The 18,197-nt window shown below is 46.8% G+C and overlaps 1 protein-coding gene across 1 annotated transcript in view; it reads right to left on the bottom strand.

Annotated features, from left to right (window-relative positions):
• RFX7 (regulatory factor X7) overlaps positions 1 to 18,197 on the bottom strand; it is a 53,984-nt gene that overhangs the window by 23,258 nt on the left and 12,529 nt on the right. Inside the window, exon 2 of the mRNA XM_086757044.1 lies at positions 8,421 to 8,454. Coding sequence (XP_086613170.1) covers positions 8,421 to 8,454 — 34 coding nt within the window. The remainder of the gene's footprint in view (positions 1 to 8,420; positions 8,455 to 18,197) is intronic.

The raw sequence follows: 18,197 nt of genomic DNA, 5'->3' as shown, positions 1-18,197 counted from the left end.
TCTCTCCACCACTCTCCTCCTCAGATAGGTCAATAGTGTGGAAAAAAAATAGGTCCATCGAGTGGAAAAAAGTCACAGCATCAAAAGGAAGACTGCGACGCTGGCACCACCCTGGCCAAATTCCCCTTTGTGCAGCCCATTAAAGCTTACGCTACAGCAGTTTTAAAACTCGTACACAAGAGAAAATGTCTGGGGAATCCTTTGCTGCTACTTAAAAAGATCTAACCAAAAATTTTGCTTGCAGTTTCCGGACCTTGATTGGCTGGTTCTGTCAAATCAGATGAAGACCGTCTAATTCTCCAAAGGCTATTTATAAATCATACTTCTTGAAGCTGCGGTAGAAAAATGCATAAGCATGCTAAACCACGTGCAGGACTGAGGTGTAAAGCCATCACGAAGCACCACCTCTGTTACTCTTGGTCTTCACACCTTGTAGGTATCTCCTGTAGTTGGAACCATGTTAAATAAAGGAACAAGATTCAGCGAAGATGGGTTGCAAACAGTTTTCATCCTGATTTTCACAACTTGGCTTCAATTTAGCCAAAAATATATCAAGTATTCAGAATACCTGAGTGATCTTATATCCCAAGACAGAAAATCTAAGGACACAGAATCAGAAACCTCAAGTCACACCTAGGCAAAGACCTTCAGTAGCAGAAGGAGCAGAAATCTGATATTTTTGACAGTTACCAAATATAGATAGTTCACTAAAGAAATGCACAAAATACATAGCAAACAAATCAAACCAGAGACCCAGCTACATTTGCGTTATCAGTGGCCACACAGACCTGCTCCAAATGAATCTGTCCTTCTGCTGCCTGACACAGACCCAGAACAAGGATCTCAAACAAGCAAAAGTAATTTTCTTTTTCATTCTAACAAGCGTTTTGATTGAGCAAATGGATTGAAGATGGACAAGACGTTTTGGTTTGTTGGTTGTTTTTTTTTTTTTAATTTTTAATAAAAATAGCAGCTTTTGACATCTGGGTCCATTCTGAGAGACACTGACTGACACTGAAACCTTCTGCAGCAGAGATAAAGATCGGTCCACCATGGTTAAGGACTTGATCTGTGTTACAGGAAACATGAGTTCATTCTTGTTCATGCTTGAACCAGAGAACCTAGAGATCTGAACGTCAGTCTCCAGAACCACAGAACATCATTTAAGGTTTCCTGACCTTAGCGGATTGGTTCTCTCTATCTGGTTTTCTTTGACTGCTGATCTACTGTCAGACCACAAACGTTAGTGAAGTTTTATCCCAAAGTTGTCAAGAAGGATTACCATGGGAAAACTCGCAGGAATGTGCTTTTTCTGGATTGTTTTTAAGAATAAAATATTTAGTCAGGCCAAAAATAAGATAGAGGAAGAATATACTAAGGAACAATTAGCAGAGTCACAACAAGCAAGGAGGATGCGCAGCAAGCTCTCTGCCCTAGACTTCAGGAAGGCGGACTTTGGCCTCTTCAGGGACCTGATGGGCCAAGTGCTGTGGGAGGCAGCCCTGGAGGGAAGAGGGGCCTAGGACAGTTGGTCCACATTCAAGGAGCACCTCCTCCAAGCTCAGCAGAGGTGCATCCCGACGAAGAACAAGTCAGGCAAAAACATCAGGAGGCCGGCGTGGATGAGCAAGGAGCTCCTGGACCAACTGAAAGTAAAGAAGGAAGCCTACAGAGGGTGGAAGCGGGGACAGGTAGCCTGGGAGGATTACACAGAGGTTGTCCGAGCAGCCAGGGATCAGGTGAGGAAGGCCAAAGCCCTGACAGAATTGAATCTGGCCAGGGAAGTCAAGGGCAACAAGAAAAGCTTCTACAGGTATGTCAGGGACAACAGGAGGTCCAGGGAAGATGCAGGCCCTATCTGAAAGGAAACAGGTGACCTGGTCATCTGGGACATGGAGAAGGCTGAGGTGCTCAATGACTTTTTTGCCTCAGTCTTCATCAACAAGGGCTCACCCAGTCATGTCACTCAAGTTGTGGAAGGCACAGGCAGGGACTGGGAGGATGAAGAATCGCCCACTGTAGCAGAAGAGCAGGTTCAGGAACATCTGAGGAACCTGAAGGTGCACAAGTCCATGGGACCTGATGAGATCCATCCACAAGTCCTAAGGGAACTGGCAGATGAAGTTGCCAAGCCACTGGCTATTTGAGAAATCGTGGCAGTCTGGTGAGGTCCCCGATGACTGGAAGAGAGGGAACATAACCCCAATTTTTAAAAAGGGGAACAAGGAAGACCCAGGTAACTACAGGCCGGTCAGCCTCACCTCTGTGCCTGGCAAGGTCATGGAGCAGATTCTCCTGGAAACCATGCTAAGGCACATGGAGAGCAGGGAGGTGGTTGGTGACAGCCAACATGGCTTCGTGTCATAGTGTAGTCCCGATCAGGACCAGACTACGCAGTCTCTCTCTTGCTCCCCCCACCCTCTGAAGGAACACTGGGAGATGATATAAGAAAAACGGCTCGAGGTTTGAGATAAGGACAGGGAGAGGTCATTAAAGTTACCGTCACGGCCAAAACAGACTCGACTTAGGGAAAAATACTCATTTATTTCTAAAAACAGCAGGAGAATGAGACAGGGAACAAGATAACCTTCCCCACCCCTCCCTCTTCCCAGGCTTAACATTATCTCTACCACCTTCCCCTCCCTGAGCAGCACAGGGGGGAAGAGGGAATGGGGGTCGCAGTCAGTTCATCACGTGTTGTTTCACACCGCTGCTTCGTCGTCGGGGGAAGAACTCCTCACATTCCTCCCCTGCTCCAGTGTGGGGTCCCTCCCACGGGCCACAGTCCGTCATGAAACTGCTCCGGCGTGGGTCATCTCTTCCACGGGGTGCAGCCCCTCCAGAACGGCTGCCCCAGCTGGGCCCTGCACGGGCCACAGCCTCCTTCAGGCCTCCACCTGCCCCGATGTGGGGTCCTCCCCGGGCTGCAGGGGGATCTCTGCTCCTCCGTGGGCTCCCTGGGCTGCAGGGGGACAACCTGTTCCACCACGTTCATCACCACGGGCTGCAGGGGAATTCTGGCCAGGAGCCGCATTGCTGCTCCCCCTCCTTCTGCACTGACCTTGGCGTCTGCAGCCGTTCCTCTCACAGAAATCCTTCACAAAAGGCTGGCAGACGCCTCTCAGGTTCCCTTCACATCTCATCTCCTCCCCACTTCTCTCAGTCAGCCACCCGGCAGGAGGCCAGAGGGTGAGGGGTGCAAGGCCCACAAGGCTCGTGCCTCCCCCTCTCTGCCCCTGCTCAGCTGCTTCACATCTTCTCTCTTTTTTTTCCGTTTTCCCCTTCTTAAATACGTTATGGCAGAGGCGTTATCACGGAACATTCTGCTGCCAACTGCCTCGGCCCTGGCCAGCAGCGGGTCCGCCCTAGGCCCGGCCGAGTCCACTGAACAAAGGGGAAACTTCCAGCAGCTTCTTACAGAAACTGCCACCTTAGCCCCCCCTCACTAAACAAAACCAGAACACTTCACCAAGGGCAGATCGTGCCTGACCAATTTGGTGGCCTTCTATGACGGGGTAACAGCATCGGTGGACAAGGGACGAGCAACGGATATCATCTACCTGGACTTGTGAAAGGCTTTTGACATTGTCCCACACGACATCCTTCTCTCTAAACTGGAGAGACATGGGTTTGATGGACGGACCACTCGGTGGATAAGGAGTTGGCTGGATGGCCGCACTCAGGGAGTGGTGGTCAACGGCTCGATGTCCAGGTGGAGACCGGTCACGAGTGGTGTTCCTCAGGGGTCCATGTTGGGCCCGGCCCTGTTCAACATCTTTGTCGGCAACATGGACAGTGGGATAGAGCGCACCCTCAGCAAGTTTGCCGATGACACCAAGCTGTGTGGTGCCATTGACATGCTGGAAGGGAGTGATCCATCCAGAGGGACCTCGACAGGCTGGAGAGGTGGGCCCGTGCCAACCTCATGAAGTTCAACCAGGCCAAGTGCAAGGTCCTGCACCTGGGTCATGTCAATCCCAGGCACAAACACAGGCTGGGCGGGGAATGGATTGAGAGCAGCCCTGAGGAGAAGGATTTGGGAGTGCTGGTGGACGAGAAGCTCAACATGAGCAGGCAATGCGCCCTTGCGGCCCAGAAGGCCAACCGCATCCTGGGCTGCATCAAGAGAAGCGTGGCCAGCAGGTCGAGGGAGGGGATTCTCCCCCTCTACTCTGCCCTGGTGAGACCCCAACTGCAGTACTGTGTCCAGTTCTGGAGCCCCCAACATCAGAAGGACATGGAGCTGTTGGAGAGGGTCCAGGAGGCCACCAAGATGATGAGAGCGCTGGAGCAGCTCTCCTGTGAGGCCAGGCTGAGAGAGTTGGGGCTGTTCAGCCTGGAGAAGAGGAGGCTCCAAGGAGACCTTAGAGCAGCCTTCCAGTACCTCAAGGGGGCTACAGGAAAGATGGGGAGAAACTCTTCAGTAGGGCCTGTTGTGACAGGACAAGGGGTCATGGTTTTAAAACAGAGGGAGGTAGATTCAGACTGGAGATAAGGAAGAAATAATTTACAGTGAAGGTGGTGAAACACTGGCCCAGGTTGCCCAGAGAGGTGGTGGATGCCTCATCCCTGGAAACATTCCAGGCCAGGTTGGCCAGGGCTCTGAGCAACCTGATGTGGTTGGAGATGTCCCTGCTCCTGGCAGGGGGGTTGGACTGGATGGGCTTTGAAGGTCCCTTCCCACCCAAACCCTTCTGTGATTCTATGATTCTAACTTCCATAATCAACACAGTGAAAAATGGCATTCGGATCTGAACTATTTCATATTTCCACGATGAAGGCAGAATTACAAGTTATTTCTGTCCTCAGGTTCTGGTGTAGAGGAGCTGAAGGCCAAGGGCACTGTTGCACGCTTTTTGCATGACTACTATTTTAGAGAGCATGGACTGATCTTAATATTTCTTTCCCCATTTTGAGTATTTCTCGATAACCATACTCTAACTTAAGTAAAAAAGGCTCTGCCAATGGCAATGTAACAACCTGCACCTACTGGCAGACTGGTTCTAAAACCTGTCATACTTAGCTGAACACACATCCATTATTTAGCAACCAGGCTAAGAATAGCAAAGTAGTCAAGCAATCACCTCCCCACTTTGTGAACAGAGAAACAAAAAGCAAAGGTTAAATAATTTGCTCAAGGTCAGACAGTCTGTTAGAAATACGATTAAGACAGAAAACTGCTAATACTTGAAACAGAATCTATTATCCTAAAAAGCTGCTAATAACTACATTTGATACACCGTCTCTGAACAGAAGCAGAAACGTATTTCAGGTGTTAAAGTCCAGACAAGCCCTAAAAACACATGGCAGCTTTGTTCTGACAGTGTCCAAGCACCGCTGCCAGAGCTTCACAGAGCTTCTGCCTGTCCCCTGTATGGCCAAACAGACAAGCGACCACCTTCTCCGCAGCAGGACCAGCGCACGTCGCTTCAACTGCTCTTACGCATTGCCAATGCCCACGCTGCAGCTGCTCCAGCCAGCAGCAACTTCAGCTTTCACAGCCAGCAGCCTCTCACCAGCACTGACGTCTTTTCAGAGGACTATGGAAAGAAACCCCAAGCTTCTTGCTGAGCAATTATACGGAGCATACCGTTTTAAAAATCAGGTTCAAGAGTTCACTTAGTATGTGGCAACAAATATAACAAGGAAAGTCGTAAGAGAATCTACTGCTAGACATGTTTACTACAGTTAAGAAGATGTTGTAATGAATTTTTAATGGCTGTTTACACCACAATTCTTGCTAATTATCTTTTTTTTTTTGACTGCACAGCATACAATGATTTTCTTATGATCTTCCAGATCGACAGTATGTCAGACCGACAGTATGTCAGAGCGTAAGTGGTGTGGTGTAACAAGTAAAAGGCCGATGAGTTTGGTCTCTTGGATGAGTAATCGCAGTCCCGGTGCCTGTCTCCACAGTCCTCTGCTACTAGCTACCTCCACTACAAAGGCTATGGCCATCACCTCTGTTTCTCCTTCCTGTTTCTCTCTTTCTTGCCACCCCGCACTGAACTATGCCGTCTACGTGCTAAAGAGCATTTGTGTGCAACTGCGCACTGTGGCTGTGACTGCTGCTACTGAACACAAATGGTAACAAGCGTAGCCTGATTTCTCTCTACCGGTGTTTTTTCTTTTAAGATCGCTAGCAAACTGATCCAGTTTAAATGCTTCAAGGTATCACCAGCACCTCCCAGTATAACTGAAAGGTAGTCCCAAATCTCCTACTTACTATGCTTCATGAGGCTGATTCAATGGCCCTGAAAAGGTTTCTGTCTGAACTAAATGCGTAAGACCATACACGGAAAGGAAACGTTCTGACCTGCTTGTAAGCTTGGAGGTACCAGCAGGCAGCCGGTACCCCAGTCACAGGACTGCTGCGACAAACCCATGCGCATCCACCAGAGAGGCAACCTGCTGCCCCACCTTCTGCAGGACAGAAGCACGCAGGAAGCTCCAAACAAGTTCTTCAGAGCTACACAGTCAGAGCCTTTTAGTTTAATATACTTTTAGATTCCACCTTGCAGCTTACCGCTATCCAAAAACATGTAAAAATGCTGAAATCATTTTGCCAGAATTCAGTTCAATTTTTGTTTTCTGGAACTATTCTGATCTTTGATCTTTCTTTTTTAAACTACCTGAATAGGATTAGATCTACCTTTGCTAACCCTCAGTGGCCTTTCCACTGTTGACACTCCTCTGAACTTATCGGCAGGACAGACAAGGAGGCATCTGGAACAGAAAATGAGACCATTGGGACACTGCTGATCTGTTCCAAGTCAAGCTACGGAGACCGCTTTGTGACCAAGAGCACTCTTCAGAAAAACAGCTTCACCATCCGACGGAGGAGACCTACACAAACAAATAGGCTCATACAAACCGATAATCCCTACCTCAGTACCCTAGGTCTGCAAATCTGCAGAATTTAACCCAATAGTCCCAGTGTAATTCCATTTTCCTAAAAAACATTTCCAAGAAGCAGATGACCCGTTAACCTCCTACTTATTTACTCCCTCTCCAATGCTACTTAGGAACAACCACCCCACTTTCCATTTTTCACCACAGAAAAAAACTGGTCTTAAGAGTTTTACAACTCTTGCAAATTTTGCAATTTGTGCTTTTGACACTGAAGACTTACATACGAAAAATTAAGATCTTAAGACACCTGCCCTGCATCCACAAGTGTAAAAGAGGAATACAGTGGACAAAAATGACATTTTGCATCGCTATTTTAGTTGGATGGATCCAAGAATTTTTAAGCATAGGCAAAACTGGGCCCACAGTTTGTTTGCAGTACAAGGATACAGCTTACCTGAAACCTCTTACCACAATAAATTAAGACAACACTTCAAAGAAAGCTAATTCAGAGCTATCTGAACGAGCCTTTGATAATGAGACTTTAAGGAGTATTCTTATGTAGCTCAGTCATACAGCTGAACTGATACTATTTGACAGTATCCAGATGGTTGTCTATGTTGTCTTTTTATCCCACCCGCTGGTACTTCTGGATGAAACGTCAAAGGTAGAAAGTCAGAATAAGCAACAGTCCCTTTCAGTCTTAAGATTTATGAACTCAGACTCTGATTTAAAGAAACTCACAACCTGCTCACTATTAAAAACAAATAAAACCTTTTTCTGAGTTAGTGCTAGATATTTGCTTCCCAGAAAGAAGCTCTTACCACTGTCTAGATCCTGTTATTTTAATGCACAAAGGAAGATGATGTTTGTGCATTTCAAGAGCTTTCCTTCTTCAAAAAACAATACATCTCTGTCCTAAGCAGTACGGCAGAGCCAACAGGACCTGTAGTGTTGCACTTTTCTGGGGAGGTACTCGAGACAGTGTGCAACTTCTGAGGTTAGCAAGATTTAAAAATAAAAACAAACAAGAAATCTGATAATTATGACACCTGCAAGATTTTCACAGACAGGACACTGGTCTGCCAGGTTTGGTGGAAACACGCAATTCCACCTAGTTCCTTCCTTAAAACGTCGTACCAGCCATGAATTAACTGTTTCAAAGAAACAACAACAAAAGCAAGAATTGTTGTCATTAAAGGCCTAAAGAGCAATGGAACTTGTCGTGCATACTCTGATCTGTGCAATATATGATCTTGCCTTTAACACAATCATGCTACAAAAGCACTACGGCACCTTTCCGTGCTGTATCTACATTGACAGCTCTACAAGTGACCATCATAGCCACTTGCCGCCGGCAACGAGAGGTTGATACTTCCATGGAAAACAAGCACCAAACCCACATCACGTATTTTTGCAGCAATGGGAACTAGTTTTGATCACATTCAGTGGTAGTACCTTAAAGCACTACCAAGGAAAGGCTTCATAATAGCTGTCAGTCTCCAGAGCCACCTATTTTGGTCTTGCAGTTTATTAAATATTAAAAAACATTCTGGAGCGGTACTTACCAAAATGCAGTCCACTTTAGATTGTACAGTTTTGCTAGACGTGAGGGAAGAAAGAGAGAACAGAAATAATGAGTTAATCTAAACAGCAATGACAAAAATATTACATACTAGAATTTCGATTGCTGTACTACAGGCTTAATTTCCTGCCATGAAACATTCTGCAACTCTATGGAAGAAAACTCATCTGGCTATTTTTTTGTAGAAAGTCACTCCCAACTTAATTGCTTGTTAGCATTCTTGCTGGTTGGCTCTTGTATACAAGAACTGTATTTTGTTTAAATGAAGTATCATTGCAACTAGGAGCTATTATCCCAAGTGGCAAAGCAGCCAGGATAGATGTCACTGCTTTTATTGTAAGCTCTTCCACAATTCAGACGCATTTTACGTGGTTCATCTGTAAACACAATTAACACCCACTCCCTCCCCCCGCTTCAGTAAATCCCACCACTTCAAGGCATTTGTTTCTAGCTTTCCAAAGAGCTGCTACAAAGCAGACAATTGGTATCCCACTGGCAACTTAAGAGTTTTCCACATTAGTTTCACTACCTCCCAGCTGGCTTAATAAGAAGACATTGGGTGGGAACTCAATTAAAGTATGCTATAAATGACCTCAGCACATGTGCCAAGGACTGCAAACGGTATGGAACTTATTATACTTCATATAAACACACCCATAAGCAGCTTTTGTGCTTCTTAAGGGTGCTGTATTTCACATGCTTGGTCTGACTGCATCAGTTGAAGGCATTTTATCAATCCTTTGAAGAGGAGCAGGAGCTTTAACATGCAAAAACCCATAGACTTTACTGCTGGACACCTACTGAACAAGCACTAAACAATTGGTTTTGGAGTTCAGGGAATGATTCTTTTCCTAGCAGAAGTAAAACATAATTAAATCTCCTGTTAACACAACAAAACATCTCATTTCCATTTATTTTACTTTTGTACAGGTGCTGCCACAGACAAAGAAATACCAGGTAAGGTATCTGATGGATATACTAACATCGTAAGTAAGAAACAAGCAAAACAAACAGCTCTGTATCTGCGGGTGACAGGAACTAAAGCTACCGGACCAGTATCTACTGCTGTATCAGACGCTCACAGAGGTAGGAGCTTAGTTGTCCTGCTTGTTAGACCACCTCAATTTGAAACCAGACGGTCTAAGCAGGAGCTGCTAATACTGATGCTCCCTCCATGCAAGAATTGTGTATGCTGAATACAATACAGAATTTCAACAGGTAAGAACACAACAAGTCCACTGAAGCAGATACATCAGCAGACATCAGTAGAAGACAATCAGACGGGTGGTCACTCGGGTACACCAAGGAGGGAGTAAAGCAGAGCTGGCGGGGATTTGTGAGAACAGGGGATGCTAAGGATGGTAAAACAGGAGCTTTTCCTTGCCTTGAGGAAGACACTTATCTACTGTAGCAACTGAAAAAGGGAACTCAAATGTCATCTCACTCTTCAAAAACCACCGTCTCACTAGAAAAGGCAAAGGACATCAGGCGTGGAAACCTGCTGCTAAGAGTTATCACTGCCCCTGACCCAAAGCTGACAGAGGCACACTTCCCCACGTCACGCTGGAACAGCCAGCTGCTCCAGCAGCACTGGACACCACCTCGCTCCGCTGCCTCCTGCCCCTCGCAGGGTCTCGCAGCCCCTGTGCTACCAGAGATTCACAGCCTCTCCTACAAAGCAGCACTCACGGCAGCAGGCCACAGGGCTCGGCCGTACGCGCCCATTTCTGTACCTAAACCTTTCCTATGGCTTCACACGACAGCTTAACGCAGAAAAGGAGCACGGAGGGTAAGGGTGCAGGGTACAGGCAGATGAAACTTAGTCCAGATACAGCCTCTACTCTACAGGCATGCAGACAACATTGCAAGCGAGGCTTTTCAGGAAAACACGCTTCAGTCAGCATGGTTTCCCGCTCTGCTAGGTTCTGCCAAACTGCGCGTAAGCACGCCCACTTGCATTAACATTTTCTTCTCGCAAAGAACAAGAGGCAAGTTGCCAGGAGGCAGCTGGGCAAGAGATCCCTAGAGCTGTCCTTTTATCTCCAAGTATCAGTCTGAGTCAGAAAATGGAAACTCTCAAATTTAGTTCAGGCTTTTCCAGTCGTGACCTCTGCTCCTACGGCACCAATCACAGTGTCGAGAAGCCGCAGCAGAATGGCAATAAGGCCAGCAAATACACTTTTGCTATGTTTCCTTTTGGTCAACGGGTGGCACAAGTCAAGTTCATGTCCTCCAATCTGCAAGCAGAAGTTGTGACATTTCAAAAGCCAAAGGTCCTATGGCTTCGGCAGGGATAAGCGCGATGTTTACTTTAACAGTAATTTTTTTCACCTCCTGCTCCATGCTCCCTAGTATACTGGGAGGATGTCATTAAAATTTGTTAGTGGTAAACTGAGGTTTCTGTCATCCTAACCACAGCACGGGTTAACGTGGCCTGCAAGTCTGCACCTAATGACATAAATGCTTATTGCTCACCTTCCAGTGGAGTCAATCCATGTCAAAAGTCAAGCAACAGCTACCCTGAGGAACCAGCCCTTTGACTGGGAAGCTGCTGGGACAGCAACCTTCTCATGGTCCTGAGGACTGCATAGAAAAGCTCCGACTGGTGACACTGCAGGAGGCATCTCCACCAAATCAGGAGATAAAAGGACGAGTGGCAAAGGTGGCAAAGGGACAGCCATCCCAGTCACGACGTATTTGCCACTTCTGTTCATTTCACCCCACTTCTTCCTTCACTAACAGCACTGACACGTATTGAAAGCTAAAATTTCATTTACAAATAAGTAAGGCTGCTTCTGCCTCCGCCAAATGCACCCCTTATCTAATTACTACTGCAGTGACAGCAGTCCCAAGAGCAAGGCTGAACCAGGCCCTACACACAGCCGTTTCTAACATCTGGAGGTGTGACCCACGTGCTGTGCTATGCATCTAGGAACAACTGCAGGAGAGCAGCGGGAGTGACAGACATTCTCGCTCATGAAAATAACTGTTTGGATCTAGTAGGGACCTGAGCCCACTGGAAAACTAAACGTAGAACCTGTACCGTACGCCAACAGTCAGCGCTGCTCCTCACAAAGATCTGCTCTGGGTCACTGTGACTCTTCCTCACCCAGCAGCACAGCTGATGTTACTCCCTCTTCCTCAGCTCCTCATGCTGACAGTCTCCCTGAAGTTAAACTAGTCCACTTACTTCATCTAAACCTTAATTCAGGCCGCTTCAAGGAGTTTCATCAAGTACAAGAAGGCAAGGCGTAGCTATCTTTTACGAGTGATAACAAAGGTGGCTGCTTTTATGGCTGCCTTGGATTTACCAGCTTGCACCAGACAGGGACCCACCCACAAGGGCCTGGGAGCATGAAACTATATATCAAAACTGTGGGGAAAATAAAAAAAAAAAAAAAAAAAAAATCAATGACACTATCACAACCAATGAAACTTTTGCTCAGTGGATTGCCCATCTTAACAGCCTCAGCTTTTGACTTAACCTTCTCAACCAAGATCTTCGAGAGACTCTTGAAGATAGCTTTCAACAGCTGCAGCATTTTAAGCTCCTAAACGTGAAGCCACATTGACAAACTCCTGAACACATCCTAGGGAGGATGGGGAGGGGGGAAATCAGACTAAAGTATTTCCTTAAACCACTCCTCTATCCTATGCCGAAGTATGCGTGCTTGCTTTCTCTGACCTGTCTATGTATTTCTACTCAAAACACCTGATTTTTGCAGCCTCAATTTTGCACAGGCAGAACGGGGAGTGTGTCCTCTCCCCAGGTGTGCAGCTAGGTTTACTCTGCACTGAGGGAGAGATGGAGAGGAAACAGTGGGGGGATAAGGCAAGGAGACATAATTTTTCTTCAAAGGGGCATACAGCTAGACACTGCCAACCTGCCTCTAACTAAGCAATACTTCACTGACCAGGTGGTCAAACCCAGGAGGCCCAGGGCGGTTTTCTCATTGTAGGGTTCACACCACCAGAGAAGTTGCTGCTGATACTCTGTATCCCCTTCAGCCCAAGGCTGCAAGTATTCCCATAAACTGGAACACGCTCCCCAAAACAGCCTCTGTAGCGCGCTTCACGTGCAGCCAGCCTAGGCAGAACATCACTTCCGCCAAACCCAAATGCAGTTTATGAAAAGGAGACACTTTCCATCACTGCTAACAGCTGTGCCACGCGTCACGAGGAGAGGATACAACACCCAGGGCTCCTCAGGGCAGGGCTCCCAGTTCCCAGCACGCAGGCATTTCATTACATTATTACCCAATACACAGGACGCAGCAAGAAAAGTTGCAATTGGCAAGGAAAACCCCGTGTGTAGTTACAGGGGCACTGTTAACTCCTTACTCAGATGGTAAACTGCCCACCCTCTCAGACAACCAACAGAGAGAGGGAGGAAGCCCATAAAGTTCTAAAATAAGCTTTTTTTTTGGAGAAGGGGAAAAACCAAAACCAAACCAAAACCCCCATGTTTTTTCTCTCAAGAGTTCAGCACAAGACCAGCAATGACGCAGCACAGCCCCGGCAGAGGAGCAGGAGCTGCTCAGGGCCACGGGAAACCCTCCCAACCGCTCACTGTAGCCCAGCTGTATGCCCCTAACGCTGTATGGCACAGCACTGGTATTTTTACCCAGATCCGTGAAAACAAGCCTTCCATATCAGCAGGATACCCACGACCGCAGTTAGAGCTGCCTGCCGAGGAAAAGTTATTTTGGCCCTGTGGTCTCTTAAAAATTATTCAGCTCGGAAAAGCCTCCATTTCGCACTGCATTGGTCACTCCCCCATACAGTCTCCAAGGGTTGTTTGCCAAACTACTCAACAACAGGGTCTACAGGTACTCTTGAAAGGCTGCTTCTGTGGGAAGCAATACCACAAGAACAGCATTTGCCAGGCCCGTGTCTCCCAGGCACAAGAGCCGTTTGGGTGCTGGTAGCGCCCTGGAGCTCTTTTTCCTGCGCAGTGTCCCACTGCCTCTTGGCCTCTGGAAAAAAACCGGTTAGTGCCCGAGGAAAGCAGGTTAGACTCCACTACTGAATACCAACAGTGACAGTTTTGGCAAAGGCATCTTTCTGAAAGCCACATTATTAAACTGACCACACATCCTTTCGCAAAGATTCTACACCTCTGATGAATATCAGGCTACGTTTTTGAAGTATCTATTTACTCCGCATGCTGTGAGAAACCACTCGGTAAAAGGATTACCAACCCTGTTACAGCCCGTGGTACTATCAGAAAGGCACTATTACCACAAGCGCTGTGTCCCAGCGGTGCCTGCAGGATTCAGCCCTTAATTCTTAATCTCACTGAATTAATGCTTCTCTTTCTAACAGCTCTAAATATATCTTTATATAACCTTCCATTCAGAAGCACAAAGAAATGTTAAACTGGAGCCAAGGATCATCTAAGGAGAAAATTACGAAATGGTCGCCTATGTGCGCTGCTACTCAAATAACATCTTAACACATGCCATGTTACATTGTCTGGTCCGGCTCACGTTGATAAAGAAGTAAAATGGCTGTAAAAGCATTTCAATTAAATATTTAGAAAGCAGAGCCGCAGAAGGTTGAAACATGTCTGAATTAGCGAAATGACAACTACGCATACTGCTCAGCAAATGGAGTAAGAGCTTTTGCTAGGACGAGTTACTGAGAAAGGAAAGCCCACCCGAGCCCGGCAGGTCCACCAGTCAACCCTGGCATCCCAGGGCGCGGGACTCCCCTCCCACCCTCTGGCATGCAGAAGCCAAAAACCAGGGGGCTTCTGATGCCAGCTGGGCGCTCTCTCCCTGCCTGCCCGTCTCTGCCCTGGGGGCAATTCAGGGCCATGCCTTCCAGACAAGGCACTCGAACCTAGCACAAATACAAGCGAACAGAAGCAAAACATTTAATACAAGACAAATAAAATCTTCCAGTACTCAAATGCAGATATATTCTTACTCCAGATAAAAGCTACAGTGATTGTAATGGCACGTGAAGTATCGTTATTTCCCTAAAGCATAAAGATAGCCACAGAGTTGTGTCCACTGGAAATGCAGAAAAACATCCAACTCTCAGGCCCCAAAAAGTAAACACAGCAAGATTCACCAAGCTGTAAATACTGGCTCTTGCAGCTTGAAGGCAGTCTCCTCCTCAATCCAAGCTAAACCACTCTTCTCGGCAAAATAAGGAAGCAACAAGCACAGTAAGCCGACAAAACAGTGCAACAAGGGCGCGCTGCAACCGTTTCATCTTCCCTGTAACCCAGTCTACCTCCTTCCACTCACTGAAGGGAGTAAGCCAGACCGGTTTTCGTCAGACACAAGATGCTGCATCGCAGTGCTGAAAAAAGCAGTAGTTTAGCACACCACGACATTTTAAGTTACTGCAGGTTAAAATCGGTCAAACACATCACTTCAACACTTGTTACTAAAAAAACGCAATTCAAATATTTCACATAGGACAAAAATTTAATCCCTTCACCACTTCTGACACCATGATGGTTTTATGAGTATTAAATAATGCCAAGTACACAAACAGCCAAACAAAGAAGGAAGATAAGGCTGCTAATGAAATGCCCAAGTCTCAAATGTAGCCCATTGTAATGAACTGCCAAGAAATAATTAGCTGGCAGACATCAGAATACTTACATCTGAAATTTAGGTCTATAAACATCTCTCTCAGCTCTCTGAAGAAATCTAGCTGTATTCAACATTAAAGGCTTGTTCCACAATTCTTAAAATAACTGGGAAGAACTTGCAACAACCACATACTGCCAGGTGCTCTGTTCCAGCAACAGGACAGTCATTTAAGTTCCTGGGTTGTTTTTTTTTTTTACATTTATTTAAACACAATATTTTGCCACAAGTTACTTTAATGAACTCTTAGAAAAGACAAAGAAAACACTTTTACACAGCTCTCACCCTGGTTCTTTCAGCATTGCTCTGAATTAAAATCAGTGTGTATTGTTCTATTCAGGCAGCGCTATTCCAAGGATGCAATGCCCTCTGTATGTTATGTGGGAAGACAGCATGACTTCAGAGGAGCTGCATCCTGGATTTAATACCAACAATCTACATGGGGCACTGCAGGGCATTCTTCTGAGATCATTCTGCAAGGGCTAAATACAAAAAGCAGAGGGTGATCTCAATAAAGCTACACGAAAAAAGACCGCTCGAGTAGGAACTTAATCTAAAGCATGTCCCACTAAAAGCAGAAAGAACGGATACAGCCACCAGACAGGTAGGTTTGTGGCTAAATGTCAAATCATCCATTTCAAAACTTCTGGTTTTGAAACTAATTATGAAAAACCAAATCAATCTTTGGTTGCTTCTGAATTCAGTCTATTTCTATAGATCTTCTAAAAGATCTGCTGTGGTATTTTCAGCCATGGTCAGCAGAAGCCTAATCACAACATTATTACTTGAAGCTAGTATTTCTAAGGGGTCTGAACTGGAGACGCTACAAAGTACGATGAGATTTTTCTCAAGGCTTTGTCCCACGTGGCTGTAAGAAAGGATGCATAGTGAAACTAAAGAGGTGACAATCCTCAGCAGCACTTAAAAGAAAAAAAAGAAAGGGGCGTTGGGGAGGAAGCACACCTACAAAACACACATGCAGAAAAATTGTTTCACTTCCATAGCTGCAGAGCCAACAAGATGAGGAGGAGGAAGGCAGCGCCTCGCTGTGCCTGCCACAGGGTGCAGACCTGGTCCTCCACTGCCCTCCCCTCGAGGAATGGCAGCAACAGACGGCTGACTGCCAAGTGAAACAATACTCACACTCACAAGAAGATAGGAATGGTTCCACACGCTGCTTACTGGTTCAGCACACACCCACAAATGCACAAATCTGCACAGGGCTGTGTTTCTCGTACGTAGTGACACAAAGCTCAGTCAAACCCAGTATTCCCACACTAGCAGCTCTACAGCAATGCCTTCCTACCATACGCATTTCCCGTCGCTGGTGCAGGTGCCCGGATGGCAGATTTGAGCCTGCTGATAAAAGATGTCTTCTTTATTTCTCATTCTTCCCTTGGACATTTCCATGACCCACAGCTATCCTAGTTACCTTCTGTTAACAAACAGGTTTGCTACTGGTTGTACCTCTTCATTACCCTATTTGTTCGGTACCCACGGAGGTTTCACCTAGCTAACAGTGCCATAACCCAGTCCCATTCAAGCTCTTTTGTGGCTTTATCCCGAGCGAGCGCCAGCCTGCAGAGCAGACCAGATCCTCCTGCACTGTCAAGCCCAGCGCTGAGCCCCACACACTACTGGAGTCCCACCAAGACAAGCCAGTACTCCAGCACCCCATGCAGCTGTCCCCTCTCCAAAACCCGCAGGGTTCAACAGCCACAGGTGCCCCGTTGTCAGCCTGGAAAGGAGCCCCAGCCTTCACATCACGGTACTATCTCAATGCTGCTGGGGCCTGACACATGCTAGCAGGCAGAGAAGCATTTCAAGGACTCCAGTGGGGCCGGTTAGCCCTTCACAGATGCTGCACTGGGGAGGCTCAGCTTAACTCACAGAGCCTCCCTGACACACGCTTTGTCCCTCCTCCATGCCGCAGACATGCATCTCTCCCCTCTGCATTGAGCAGCTCACCCATAGGCATCAGCCTGCCTTTCTGCTAACAAGTCCAGCTTTTACCTAGCGCCCTCCTCCCGATGCTGCTTGCAGTATCCTATTACCTCCTCTTCTGCCCCAATCTCTGGACATTTGCATCCCTCCTCCTCCTCACTCCGTTTCCTCTCATAGCTGTCCACTACACAGACCCTCTGCACCCTTTTTTCTACTTGAGGAGGAACCTGTGCTGACCTTGGTAACTCCCAGGGAACGCAACCCTTGCAATCTCTTAGGTTTCCCTGTGCTGAGTAATGCCCTGAGTATCTCCAGGCATCTGCCTACTAAAAGGGTCACTTCTTCCAAGCTAGATGGGCATGGCTTCACTGCCACAGGAAAGGCAACTTCTCTCCCCGACCTGGGCCGTGCTGCTCACTGGCACATCCCATAACCCTACTCCAGTCCTTGACTTTTTTGTAGAGTTGAAAACTTAAAAGCTAAAGGTATGCAAGATGAACATAGCACTGCTGCCTGATGGTGACAGTCATACCACCTCTCATCTAAAATAACTCCTTCTTGTTCAGTTGTCACAGGTTCTTTCAGGCCTCCATCCTTCATCCTGCAACCTCACATACCTCTGCTTACAGGCTTCAACCCACTCCAGGCACAGGAACCGTCTGGTTTCTGCAAAAAAAAAAGAAGCTGCAGGTAGCCAGAAGTCCCTTGCCTGCCTCAAAGGTCAGTTCACTGAATACTGAAGCAGTATAAACCATAAGTTTTCCACCCTCTGTTTCTGGAGGTAAAAAAAAATAGTAATCATAATGGCATCTTTTAAAATGTTTTTAATCCCCAAACTAGGATCTTCAGAAAAGTTACAAACACATGCTACTCCACTTCTGAAGGATCTAGTTTGGAAAGTTTGAGTTCCCCTAGCCTGCAACCCAGGTGAACTTTAGTCTACTCGCAGACTCAAGAGCTTGTCTAAACCTGTAAGCTGCGCTTGCTTAAAATAAAAGCTGCAGAAAATGTAATGAAGTTGAAGTTGTATAAGTTCATACCTGCATGCATCCATTTCAGCTTGCACCTACAAAGCCCAGTTTGAACACGGCCGTGCTCACCCGAGGTGGCAGCTTAACTACGTCAAGCGAGCATCTCGCATGAGCCCGCGCTGCAGGAGCAGTCGCTCCAACCCAAGATTACGTTCACCAGCTCTCGGGCTGAGGCGT

Source organism: Chlamydotis macqueenii, chromosome 12 (genome assembly GCF_036417535.1).
Source record: "Chlamydotis macqueenii isolate bChlMac1 chromosome 12, bChlMac1.mat, whole genome shotgun sequence".
Taxonomy (NCBI): Eukaryota; Metazoa; Chordata; class Aves; order Otidiformes; family Otididae; genus Chlamydotis; species Chlamydotis macqueenii.
Note: the sequence above shows the minus strand (reverse complement) of the source record. Positions and strands in the feature narration are given on the sequence as shown.